This window comes from Myodes glareolus, chromosome 2 (assembly GCF_982192425.1).
Source record: "Myodes glareolus chromosome 2, mMyoGla1.1, whole genome shotgun sequence".
NCBI lineage: Eukaryota > Metazoa > Chordata > Mammalia > Rodentia > Cricetidae > Myodes > Myodes glareolus.
Window position 1 is genome coordinate 123,533,821 of NC_142027.1, and position 13,395 is coordinate 123,547,215.

The window sequence follows — 13,395 nt, forward strand, 5'->3', positions numbered from 1 at the left end:
TGCATAGATTTTTTTTTTCCCCATCTGCCTCCTGTTGTATGAACTTGTCTCATGTGCCTAGATGGAACTGAAGGGTGAAGTGTGTCTTGATTGGAAAGTGAACTGTCTGGTGCTTTAGGTCTGGTCCTCTGCCCCAGTGTGGGCAGGAAGGAGGTATTACAAGGTTGCATGGTGTCCCAGGTGGGGGCAATCATACAAGCTTTTGACAAGCTGTAAAATTCAAACCATACATCCCGATGATGTTGGGGGACAGAGAGTGGGTCAATGAGCTAAGAAGATAAAATGCCCCAGACAGATCCACGCACACGGGAAGCACATTGACCTTGAGCAGCAGGCTGACCCTTTCCGGTTAACTTTTCTTCTGCACTTGCATCAAAGCCCTAGGCTTCTCTCGGACAGCCATCTTGGGTTCTTCTGACTGGCCTTTGTGTGCCCTTCAGTCACTGTGTTGGTGATATTGCCAGATCTGACTCACTCCAGGTCCTGATCCCTGGCACCAGATGTCACTCCTTTACCTTGTTCCTGTGCCTATGGTGGACCTGTGGCTTGCTGTGACATGCCCCAGGGGTACAGCTGTCCTACAGTGCCACTGAGTTCTGGCAGCCTTCAGGGTTCCATCAGGCTAAGGGCTCAGTCCGAGTCAGGCTCCAGCAGGACCGATTCTGACAAGCTGAGCCTGTTTCTCACCCTGCAGTGGGATGCACTGACCCTTTCTGTACCCTCATGGCCTACACACAAAAAGAAAAGTCCCCAGCCGCCAAGTGGAGAAGTGTTTGAATGCACCCCGCCTCTCTGTTTTATCTGAGACAGGTTCTCACTGTATAACCCTGGCTGTTCTAGAACTCTGTAGACCAGGTTGGTTTTGAACTCACTGAGATAGAGATCCACCTGCCTCTGCTTCTCAAGTACTGATATTAAAGGCATGTACCACCACTGCCTAACTTTTTTTAAAATCACTTTTTTATTTATTCATTTGGGAAATCACATTTTTATTTATTCATTTGGGGGAAGGGGCTTGTTGAGCAAATGCTGTGTCCTGTGAGTGGAGCTCAGAGGACCACTTAAGAGAGAGTCAGTTCTCTCCTTCCACCATGTAGGTCCTGGGATCAAACTTGGGTTGTCAGGCTTGGTGGCAAGAGCTTTACCCACTGATCCATCTCACCAGCCCGGGATTCTTTGCTGTTTGTTTTTGAGTTTATTTTCTTTGTATCTGTGGCACCTGTGTGGGTACACGTGGAGGCCAGAAGTCGGTGTTAGCTGTCTTCCTCAATCGCCCTCCACATTATCTCTTGAGGCAGGGTCTCTCATTGAACCTGGAGTTCACCGATCCAGCTGGGCTCACTGGCCAGTGAGCTTCGGGATCAGCCTGCCTCTGCCTCCCCAGTGCTGGAGTCACAGGTGTCTGCCACCAAGCTCAGCTGTTTACGTGGGTGCCAGGGTCGGACCTCGGATTCTCACGCTTGCATGATGAGCACTTCACGCACTCATTAGCTCTTGTTTCCTTGTTGTTTTCAGACAGGCTCTCACGTGTCCCAGGCTGGCCTTGAATTCCTCATCTTCTGCCTCCACTTCCCAAGTGGATATTATAGGCATGTACTATACCATACCTGCTTATTTTTGCTATTTGAGACAGTCTTATGTCACTGAGTCTGACCCTCAACTTCTAATCCTCCTGCCTCAGCTCCCAAGCACTGTAAATCAGGATTCTTCCATTGAGTTTCTTGGCATCTCAACTAACTGTATAGAAATGTGGGCACGCGATGAGCATGTAACTGCTGGGCGCTCCAGTCACCGCCTCTGTAGAAAGAAGTCATTTCCACAAATAGCAAGAACAAAAATACCAAAGGCATAAGAACACCGGGTGACATTTGGGACTTGGAGGAGATAAGGGAACAGATGTCTGAGGTAAGATGTGTTCTAGGCAGAGGGTTAGTGTGCACAGGTCCTGAAACAGAAGGTACTTGGTTGTAAGCATGGCTGGAGCAGAGAGAGGTGGGGCAGAAGCCATGAGCCATTGCAAGGACCTTGGCTCTTTCTTGCTCTAGGTGAGTTGGGAATAAATGGACCATGTTGAGAGGGACAAGATCTGAGTGAATTTTATAGTGGGGAGCAAGCCCTAGGACACCAGGCAAGATGGGCAACTTGGAACAGAATGGGACCTGCCTAGGCAGCAACAGCAGTCAGAGTTGAGAAATAACCTCGGAATCCCGGTGTAGGATTTGGATTGTCCATGATGCTTACAGATATCCTCAGAAGGGTTTGCAGTATACCCCCAGCACCCAGAACCACACAGCCCTTCATCATCGGAGCTCACCGATGGTTTCTTCCCTATGAGTAAACGGAGGCAGAGCTGCAGCTCTGTTAAAATCCATCTAACTAGAGCCAGATAGCCTCCTCGAGGCTCCTACTTCATGCCCAGCAGAGGGCGCCAGAGCCCCACGGAAAGGCAAGGTGCAGTTATGTAAGCCCCTACCTGTGTCCAGCCTCGAGCCTAGCTCAGCCCGTGCCAAAGACACCCAGAGGAACCAGGTACCCAACCTTGAGGGTTCATGCTTCTGTACCAACCATTTTTGTGAGAGTAGACGTTCCAGATTCTTGGGAAGCAGGCGTTTTAGCACTCGATTAATCTGACAGCCTTGGAGCTTGTCAGGGCTGGAGTAGCCAAGAGCAGGGCATTCCCAGTGCTAAAACTAAAAGGTGCTGCCAGGTTTGGTGTCCGGTGAGGGTTGCTATCTGCATCCAAGGTGAGCGAGGCTGTGCCCTTGGAGAGAGGCACTGTGTCCCCCAGCAGCTACAGGAAAGGAAGGGCAGGGCTTTGAGAGGCTCATCCCAACTTCTGAGTAAAACATACCTCAAAGCCCCACCTCTTACATATGTGATCAATAACATGAATGAACTTGGGCTGAATCTCAGCCATTCTCCTTCCTTGCTCTGGGACCAACTGAGTCAGCTGGTTGAAGATCGGGAAGCCTGTGGGTGAGGAATCACCCTGCCAGCTGCAGAGCTCCGCCCCTCAGAGGGGAGGGACCAGCACAGTCTGGAGCCAGAATAGCAAGGTCTTCCTGGTTCTAGAAGGTAGACCCTTGGCATCCTCTCAGCTGATGATGAGCTGTGTGGAATGGGTGATGGCAGGACCTGCGGCAGGCCCTACTCTGGAGGGAATGAGGTGGCTTCATGTGCCCAGGTGTCACTGACGTCAGCACCGGGCGTGTAGATGCGTCACAGTGTTTTCTATGGGGGGGGGGGTAATTAGTTTCTTCTCTGGGTCGAACTTGGCTCACCATTGGTACAGTCCATCACGGGGGGGGAGTCATGGTGCAGGCACATGAGGCTGCAGGTCACATGGCATCCACAGTCTGGAAGCAGAGATGAACGCTGGTGCTCAGCTTCTCTCTGTTTTATTCAGTCAGGGACTCCAGCTCACGGAATCCTGGAGCCCACATTTATGGTGTGTCTTCCCACCTCGGTTAATCCTGTGTAGAAAAACTCCTTCACAGCCATGCCCAGAGGTTTGTTTCATGATAATTAAATCCCATCAAGTTGACCGATTAACCACTGTAGGGGCACACAGGCACTGGCAGAACAGACCATGGGTTGGATGAGCAACCTGTGTGCTCCCCCTGAGCCCGCCCTGTCTCCTCCAGGTGAGACCTTCCTGCCCTACTACACAGGCCGGGCGATTGACAGCATTGTGATCCAGAAGAGCATGGACCAGTTCAGCACAGCCGTCGTCGTCGTCTGCCTGCTGGCCATTGGCAGGTAGCCGCCTCGGCAGGGGGAGGGCAGCAGGGGGCAGAGTAGCTCTGGACCCTTTGGTTGGGCCACAAGTTAAAGCCACACTCTCTGTCTCTGAAGATGGCACCAGTCCCTGAGGATATGCTTTCCCCTCCCTGGCTGGTTTGTGAATGTGCAGGCCCAAGGACTAGCTTCCTAAGCTGTTCTAGAAGGATCTGGCTGACAGTGTTGAGTCCCTCACCCTTGCTGAGGGACTTATTGGGGCGCCATCCCCTACAGAGTGGCCTGTCCTCTTGCCTTTGGGGGGGGGGTCAGTGGGTGGTGGCTGCTGCCTGCCGGAAGGACACCGGCTATACCGTCTCTCATCTGCAATCAGCTCATTGGCCGCAGGTATTCGGGGCGGCATTTTCACCCTCGTATTTGCCAGACTGAACATTCGCCTCCGGAACTGTCTTTTCCGCTCCCTGGTGTCACAGGAGACAAGCTTCTTTGATGAGAACCGCACAGGTTGGTCCCTCCTGGGGACTTTGGGTGTCCAGGATGAGCTAGCTTCTTGTGGGACCCAACAGCAGCATGGCTTGCCCTGCTAGCCCTTCCTATGGTCCAACTCAGGGTGGAGCCCTGGGGTGTTAAACTGCCTGGGGAAGTTTTGGGGTGAGCTGTGGTTACCACAGGACCCTGACCAGGCCACTTAAGGTCCCTGCAGTGGCAAGGCCTCTCATTGGGGCCAGTTCAGTCTGAGAGTGGCCTGCAGAGGCACAGTTCCTGTGGACTGTGTGATGGGAGGAGCCCAGGCGGGGCAAGGAACAAGAGACCAGCCAGTCCTGTCCCAATCCTCACCCTTGGAGCCTGTTCCCCACCCCACGCCCCATAGTCAGCACACCCAATGGCTGTTGCAAGGCCCCTGGCCCAGTACCCCACATTGTGTGAGACACCTGTTATGTGTTCCTCTCCAAGCGCAGATGGCTATTTCTAAGGAGGGTATTCACCCATTCTTGCCAGTGACTGTTGGCAGAAATAAGTTTGAAATCTCTCTGTAATGAGTGTGTGGTACCAAGCTGGCCCTTCTTAGCTGACATTCAGCTGCTGTTCCCATTCAGTGGGGAGGCAAGATGTTGCAACTGTGTGTGGTGGCCTACACCTGTGATTCTGTCAAGGCCAGCCTTGATGGGCTGTTTGAGACCTGCCATAAAACAAAACAAAGAAAAAACTGGTACTAGGGGCTGGGGCTGGCTCCCTAGCCTTCCAGAAATGCCCCCTATCATTCCCAGAAGGCATGGCGAGAAAGATGTGATTCACACTGACCATCTCAGAAGCCCCTTAGCGTCCACTGTGCCCACCCTGTCAGCTCTGGGCATCCTTGCCGCAGAAGGCTGAGCCGCCTGTGTTCCAGGGGACCTCATCTCCCGCTTGACCTCCGACACCACCATGGTCAGCGACCTGGTCTCCCAGAACATCAACATCTTCCTGAGGAACACGGTCAAGGTCACAGGCGTGGTGGTCTTCATGTTCAGCCTGTCCTGGCAGCTTTCCTTGGTCACCTTCATGGGCTTCCCCATCATCATGATGGTGTCCAACATCTACGGCAAGTACTACAAGGTAGGCGCCACCCGATCCCCAGGCAGTACCTGTGTCTGCTTCAAGAGCCTTAGGTGCTAGGCAAAGCTGTTCAGAAGTAGTATGTGTTCATTTATGTCTTCATTTGGTCACCAGGTCTTTCCTGAGTTCAGACATGCAAGTCTAGGCCCCTAGCCTGGCTCAGGCGCCGCTGGGGAAGGGACTCAAGAGCAGAAGCTCCAGGCCAGCTAGTGGGTCTCTGTTCCCTGTGCAAACACATTTCCTCCAGCTTCCAGCCTTGGAAAAGGCCACCTTCCTCAGCTCTGCTCATGGATTCTCCACTAGTTTCTCACTGAGGGGAAAAGTAAAAAGTTGGAATGGAGCCCCTTCCCTTCTCTGTCCTTGCCCTCACTTTGCTGCAGTGTTGCTGGCCTCTATCTCTGCCCACCTCAGGCACCACCTCCAAGTGGGAGGAGCCTTGAAGAAATTCCTTTAGGGTCTACCATCCCTACAAACTCCCCCCCCACACACACACCACCTGCTGCCAGACTGCCTGGGACTGCTAGAGGGCTCTTGCAGTGCAATCCTGAGACTGAGTTCAGTCCCCAGAACCACAGCACGGTGGAGGACACAATCAACCCCATAAAACTGACCACACACGCCAGGAGATCTGTGCCCATGTCCCCACCACAATAATTAAAGATTTTTTTATAATTAAAGATTTTTAAAAAAAAAGATACAACAGAACCAGACATAACTCAGGGCCCCACCTGTTTCCTCCCAGGTGTGGTGTGCCTTTCATGCTCCCTGTGACCAAGTGTGACGTTCAGATCCTGGAGCCAGCTAGAGCACCATCCCCGCCTGTCCTGTGGGGCAGCTTTTGTATTAATTCCTGTGGGACAGACAGAAGCACAGCCGCTTCCCTCCAGCTGTCTCTGCTTACTCTATGAGCAGTGGTGTTTGCAGTGCGCACGTCCGGGATCTCATCCTCTCCTAGTCTATGCTGATAGTAAACACTGCCCTTTAATACTTGGTGTTTCTTGTGAACAGCCTGAGCAAAGTACAGAGCCTGCTGTTCTTAGGCCAGTGCAAGACCAGGTGTGGAGGTTCTTTTTCTGGAAGGTTCACTCAAAACTGAGTCAGTAGTCTCCCTTAGGAATGGTGGGTGACTTAAGAGTCACTCAGAGAGCCGGGCGGTGGTGGTGCACACCTTTAATCCCAGCACTCAGGAGGCAGAGCCAGGTGAGTTTGAGGCTAGCCTGGTCTACAGAGCAAGTTCCAGGACAGGCTCCATAGCTGCTGGGAAACACTGTCTCAAAAAACAAAAATAAAAAGCAAAACAAAACAAAAAAACCCAACAAAACAAAAAGAAAAATTACCCAGGGGCTAGAGAGACAGCTCAGCGGTTAGGAGCACTGGCTGCTCTTCCAAAGGACTGGGGTTCAATTCCCAGCACCCACATGGCAGCTCACAATTGTCTGTAACTTCAGTTCCAGGGGATCTGGCATCTTCACACAGATATACATGCAGGCAGGCAAAACCCCAACATACATTAAAAAAAATAAATCTAAAAAAAAAAGGACCCAGCCCTCAGAAAGGGCACCCCAAGAGCTCCACTGAGGTCTGCTCTCGGAGACGGCCCTATCAGAAGGAAGTGGGACTGAGGCTGGGGCAGGCAGTATGGGATGGAGCTGGGTCCAGGAGAGGAGTGAGACTGTCCTGCCCATTCCTGTCCACAGAGACTCTCCAAGGAGGTTCAGAGTGCCCTGGCCAGAGCCAGCACCACAGCCGAGGAAACCATCAGCGCCATGAAGACTGTGCGCAGCTTTGCCAATGAGGAGGAAGAGGCGGAGGTATTCCTTCGCAAGCTGCAGCAGGTGTACAAGCTGAACAGGAAGGAGGCGGCGGCCTACATGTCCTATGTCTGGGGCAGCGGGGTGCGTGTGGTCAGGTGCCAGGGGTGAGGGGATGGGCATCCAGATAGGGAACCCTTGCTTGGGCAATAGTCTGGGTCCCCACACGTGGGTGTCAAACCATCTGAGAGTCTTTCCTGGAAAGACCACAGTGGCCTTCAGAGGCCTCTGCCCCTATCTGTGTGAAGTGGCAGGCAGGACGACCTTGTTTCCCCAGACTACTATGGCGCAACCTAGGTTTCAGGTGGTTTGTCCCTGTCCCAGTAACCTGGGAGGTGGGAACTGGGCCAGCCCAGGAGTGGTGGGGGCAGGGAGGTGCAGTTTCATGAGAGGACGGAGCTGGAGGGGTACAGGGGAGCCAGATGGCAGGGAGTATTCAAATGTCACTACCTGAGACACCCCCTAAAAATGCCAGTCAAGGAAAAGAGAAGGGACAAGGTCAGCCAGCTGCTGAGTCTCTCTGCCAATTCTTGCACAGTAGGGCTCTTGGGGTAGGGAAGGGTTGCTAGGGATCCTGGGTAGGTTGTGGGTTGTCTCATCTCCCAGACCTCTCTTCCCCAAAGACTATAGCAGGAGGTCTCCAAGACATTGCCCTTCAGGAGCCTAGTTAAGGGAACAAAAAGTTCTCACTGTCCAGCCTCTGCCTGGCTGCTGTGTGACCTTAATTGGTGCACCAACTTCTCTGATCCATGTTCTTTGCAATGAAGACTGCCTGGCCCAGAAGAGGAACTTGAGGGTGGCATGTGCCAGCCAGGGCCTTACAAAGAAGCCTTGTTCTGCTGCCAAGCCCACAGCCTGCTCCAGTTAGGGGCCTTTGTAGGGGTTGCTGGCGGGGGGTGGGGGTGGGGTTATGAGTGACAGATGGGACAATGAAGTTTTCCATTTGTGGCAGAGAATACAGAGACCTTAAGGCTGCCTTCCAGCACCCAGTGAAAGACACTTGTCACCAAGTCCAGTGACTTGAGTTCCAAAAGAAGCTACTCTCCTGTTCCCACTCACAAGGTTGGGGACACAGAAGAGCAGGGCCCTGGGCAGCTAAGGCCTGGGAACATAACCCAGGGCCTCTCCCCTCTGCAGCTCACACTCCTGGTGGTCCAGGTCAGTATCCTCTACTACGGGGGCCACCTTGTCATCTCGGGGCAGATGAGCAGCGGCAACCTCATCGCCTTCATCATCTACGAGTTTGTGCTGGGAGACTGCATGGAGGTGAGGGGCAGCCGGGGGGAGGGTGCGCAGAGCGACAGGTTTGGATTTGTATCGGGTGGGTGCGTTTCTAGCCAATAGAATGAGTACATGCAAGATTGCATTCAGACCCTTCTCAAACGTGGTGCGTATGAGATAACAATGCCAGAGAAACAAGCTCTGAATCAGGACACGTGATATCACTGTTGGAATACACAGGCATAGCGAGGGTGTACTGTGTAATGACATCACTGTGTGAACACACAGGCATAGTATGTACCATGTGCTCACACTGTCTACACAGCAATCATGTGCTCTGTTGGTGTGAACTTATGTCCCCAAGGTAGACACTATTATAGCACCTAGGGGACTGAGCACAAGAGCCAGGCAGGCATCCTCCGCTCAGACTGTGCCGCCACTTCTTGCTGTGTGAGGTAGACATTCTCTGTTCTTCTGAGAGAAGCCACCTCATTACCAACAAGAGGGCTGCTGTTGCAGCGTGTGCTTATAACGGGGTGTGTTTGCAGCCAGAGAGATGTATGCAGAGTATTCATTAGGACCCGTGTAAAAATCAAATTAGGGCCAAAGCTATGGCTCCCTTGGTAGAGCTCTTGCTAAGCATGGGTAATTCTAGGTTCTATCCCCAGCACTGAATCAAGGAGGCTTGCTGTGGTACAGGTCTCCACCACAGCACTGGAGGGGTAGAAGCAGGTTAGGTCTGGGGCCTTTGACTTGGTGGGAGGCAGAGCGGGGAACTAACAGTTGGCAACAACTCAGAGTCCCCAGCACTGCAGCTGGGATATCCCTGAGACTCTTCACTATCACCAGAGTTGGGGAGCCCAGGCTGGCCATACCATGACTATCCCTTTATAGACTTTTTACCCTCCCCAGTGCCTTGACATGGTGGGCATACCTTTAATACTGGCAGCAGAGACAGATGGGTCTCTGTGAGCCTCAGGACAGCCTGGCCAAATTGTAAAATCCAGTCTGAAAGGATCCTCTTCAACCACATATTGAGTTGTTTGAGACCAGCTTGGACTACATGAAGCCCTGGAAAAACAATTGCCAGACTGGCACATGCCTTTAATCCTAGCATTTGGGAGCAGAGACTGGCAGATCTCTGGGAGTTCGAGGTCAGCCTGGGCTACATAGCAAATTCCAGAACAGTCAGACATACATAGACCCTGACTTTTAAAAAAGAAAGAAAGAGAGAAAAGGCTTGATTCTCACTCTGCCACACTCACCACACCCCCTCTGCATGGCATGCAGTGTCCAGCGTGGTGGCAGTAGAATCAACAAGACCAACCCTGGGCCGTAGGTCACAGGGGCATCAGGTTTTTGTACCACCTCCATTTTTTCATGGTCACCGTCTGCTGGTCACCAGAAGGTGGAATCTGGGGGGTCCCCTGCATCTCCTCCAAAGCTGCAGTTCTGTTCTGGGACTTCCCACACCCCATCACTGGTGGGTGTCAGGAACGGACTGTCAGTGGGACCAGGGTGTATGTCTTTCTTGCAGTCCGTGGGCTCCGTCTACAGTGGCCTGATGCAGGGAGTCGGGGCTGCTGAGAAGGTGTTCGAGTTCATCGACCGGCAGCCAACCATGGTGCATGACGGGAGCTTGGCTCCTGACCACCTAGAGGGCCGGGTGGACTTTGAGAATGTCACCTTCACTTACCGCACCCGGCCCCACACACAGGTCCTGCAGGTAAGAGCGACTCAAGGTCTGCCAGGACCATCCTTCCCACATCTTGGTTGTGTGGCCAGGAGCAAGTAAGGCCAGGCCCTGGGCTCCACTGAGGAAACCTGCCCTTAACTGAACCCCAGGAAGGCCTGTTAGAGAGGGCTAGGCAATGCTCAAGTAGAGGGTCTGCCTAGCAGGCTTCCATCCCTAGTGCCAAAAAAAGGATTGTGTGTTGGGGGAGAGGGGCCTCTTCAGTCAACTAATCAGAAGCAGATTGGTGGGACTAGAGGTGTGCTGCAGTCATGGAAACACAATCCTAAGCTCAGCGAGGTAATGGATCTGGGTTCTGCTGAGGAGAGAGGTAATGACAGCCAAGCAGGACTTCTCCTCAGAGGTGACCTTTGAGTAAGACCTGTCTAGGAAGCAGGAGCTGAGCAGGTGGCTCTCTGCAGAACACACTCCAGCAAAGGAGCCACTGAGCCAGTCCTGGTGCTCCGGCTTGTCATTCCAGCTACTGAGGAGACCCTGGGCAGGAGGACCACAAGTCAAGTTCCAGGCCAGTCAGTGAAAGGAGAGCTGGACTATAATTCCACCTTTTGGGAGTCTGCAGCAGGAGGATTGCCACTAGTTCAAGGCTGGCTTGAGCTGTATAGGAAATTCTAGACTGCCCAGGGTCCCAGGATAGGGATGTAGCTCAGTGGTTGAGATTTTGGTTAACATGCATAAGACTCTGGGTTCAATCCCCAGTACCTCAAAGAAAAAAATAAAAACAAAAACAAAACCCAACCCTCCCCCCATGCCTGTTGTCCTAGAAAGACCACTCAGGTGCTGGCCAGCAGCACCAGCTGAGGCAGAGGGCAGGGGATAGACTGGGGGATGCCCTCCTGCCTGTGAGACCTGGACATCTTGTGTCCCTGCAGAATGTCTCCTTCAGCCTGTCCCCAGGCAAGGTGACAGCCCTGGTGGGGCCCTCGGGCAGCGGGAAGAGCTCCTGTGTGAACATCCTAGAGAACTTCTACCCACTGCAGGGCGGCCGCGTGCTGCTGGATGGCAAGCCCATCGGCGCCTACGACCACAAGTACCTGCACCGCGTGGTGAGTGCCACACACACCCTTCCTCGGGAGCTGAGACACAAACGCAGAGATGTACAGTTTTAAAAACGTCACTGATGTGACCTCACCACATAGAATTTCTGGCACTCCACAAGCTGCCATGTCCCTTCTTCTCCCAGGGGTAAAGCTTCACCTGACCCCTGTGACAGCCATTTCCTTAATTGGCATTAATTTTACTCTCTCTGGACATACCCAGACTGCATGGCTCTGCCCCAGCCAGCCTGAGCTTCTCCAGGCAGAGTCAGAATGCACAAGGTCGCTCCCGTTTCCATGGGCTCCTCTCCTGCAGGCGCAGACAGCCAAACACTGGATCCCAGGCATGGCCAGGCCTCTGGTTCAGTGTTCTCATCAGCATTCACTGTGCAATCATGGGCATGTTCTGATGGTCATTCGTGTGGAGTGTCTTGGTGATACTCACCCTCCTCACCCTCTCTGGCTCCCGATACTAACATGTCTTTTTTTTTAATGACACAATGAATTTTATCATAGTTGCTTTCAGGACCAGGGCCTGTCTTCCCTGTATATAATGGCTTTGGTTTTTGTTTGTGTGTTTTTAACATGTGTGTATTCATGCAAAGGTTAGACAGCTTTCAGAAGTTGGCTCTCTCTACCTCTACCCTGCGGGTTCTGAAGATGGAACTCAGGGCATCAGACTTGGCAGCAAACACCTTTACTCGCTGAGCCTTTTCCCAGCCCTTCTTTTGGCTTTTCCAAGGCTCTTTCTCTGTAGCCCAGGATAGCTTCAAACTCTTGGCAGTCCTCCTGCCTCAGGCTCTGGAGTGCTGGGATTATGTGTGTGTCACCAGACCCTGGTTGAGGTTTTTTCTCGCTACTTATTATTTATTTATTCACTAAACAGCGTAGCACAGCAACTACTTACCTCGTGCGGACATTGTGTGCAGAGTCATAACGGGGCTCGAGAGGACTGAGAACACAGGGTGTGCCGTGTGTGGGCTCTGTGTTCAGAGAAGAGATCTGGAATCTGAGTGCATCCCAGTCCCATCCCCTGAGGCTGCAGAGGGCCTGTCTTGTGTCTGCCCCTCCACCTGAGAGTCACCAAGCATCCTTGTGTGCTACACTTTCCAGTGCTGAAGGATGGTCACTGTTAAAGTCTCTGCCTGTCCATCTGTCCACACCTCCCACTCTGGCGGGACTTTGAGTCATTTCGCCTTTTTTTTTTTTAAGATTTATTTATATCATGTATACAGTGTTCTGTCTGCATGTATATCTACAGACCAGAAGAGGGCACCAGATCTCATTACAGATGGCCATGAGCCACCATGGGGGTGCTGGGAATTGAACTCAGGACCTCTGAAAGAAGAGTCACTGCTCTCAACCAGTGAGCCATCTCTCCAGCCCCCTCACTTTATTTTTTTTAAGCATCACAAGAATCATGAGGAGCAGGGTGGGATGGGGTGGCTCTGCCCTCATGCCATGATAGATGATTTGGATCACTGTTTTGTTTTCCATATAAAAGGGACAAGGAAGCTAGGAGTGGTGGCGCACACCTTTAATCCCAGCACTTGGAAGGCAGAGGCAGGTAAAGCTCTGTGAGTTCGAGGCCAGCCTGGTCTACAGAGTGAGTTCCAGGACAGCTAGAGCTACACTGAGAAACTTGGTCTCAATAACAACAAAAAGTTCTTATTGTACACGTGTTAGGAGCAGAGTTTGGATCCCCAGAACCTATGTATCGGTGTGGCAGCCTGTCTGTAATTCCAGCCTTAGATGGCAGAGGATCCCTAGAGCAAGCCAGCTACTGAGACTAGCCACATGGGCAGACTCAGGGTTCAATGGAAAGCTGCTACCTCAGTGACCGAGGTGGGCAGCAATAAAGGACAACTCCTGACATCAATCTCTGGCTTTTCTCACATGTGTGCACACACACAAACATACACATACGCAAAGCAAAACAAATACAATTTAAGATTTTCTTTAAAAGAAGGTAAAAGTTGCTCCTGTGCTGACAAGTAAACAGGTATTCAGACTGTGTACTAGACAACACCATAGTCCAGGAGAGCCTCCCCAGCAGCAGGGTGTGTGTGTGTGTGTGTGTGTGTGTGTGTGTGTGTGTGCGTACACATGCATGAGCCAATGTGCTGGAATGTACATGTGTGTATTAATAGGGTTGGAAACCAGAGCCTCATGTTAGATAAGTCATCTATCACTGAACTAGCCAGGCTCTAGTCTCTATGTGGCAGGACCCGGAGGCTGGGAA

At 52.3% G+C, this 13,395-nt stretch overlaps 1 protein-coding gene and 1 long non-coding RNA gene across 4 annotated transcripts in view; one reads left to right on the forward strand and one right to left on the reverse strand.

Annotated features, from left to right (window-relative positions):
* The window catches only part of Abcb9 (ATP binding cassette subfamily B member 9), a 39,402-nt gene that overhangs the window by 12,059 nt on the left and 13,948 nt on the right, over window positions 1-13,395 (forward strand). For all 3 annotated transcript variants that reach the window (XM_048447253.3, XM_048447252.3, XM_048447254.3), the window contains exons 3-9: window positions 3,645-3,759; window positions 4,112-4,242; window positions 5,129-5,334; window positions 7,032-7,229; window positions 8,283-8,411; window positions 9,904-10,092; window positions 10,989-11,162. In XM_048447253.3, coding sequence (XP_048303210.2) covers window positions 3,645-3,759; window positions 4,112-4,242; window positions 5,129-5,334; window positions 7,032-7,229; window positions 8,283-8,411; window positions 9,904-10,092; window positions 10,989-11,162 — 1,142 coding nt within the window. The remainder of the gene's footprint in view (window positions 1-3,644; window positions 3,760-4,111; window positions 4,243-5,128; window positions 5,335-7,031; window positions 7,230-8,282; window positions 8,412-9,903; window positions 10,093-10,988; window positions 11,163-13,395) is intronic.
* On the reverse strand, window positions 979-6,853 carry LOC148123156 (uncharacterized). The gene is made up of 2 exons (XR_015737302.1): window positions 6,063-6,853; window positions 979-3,473 (listed from the first exon to the last, which is right to left on the reverse strand). It is a non-coding gene; the product is annotated as an uncharacterized LOC148123156 (long non-coding RNA).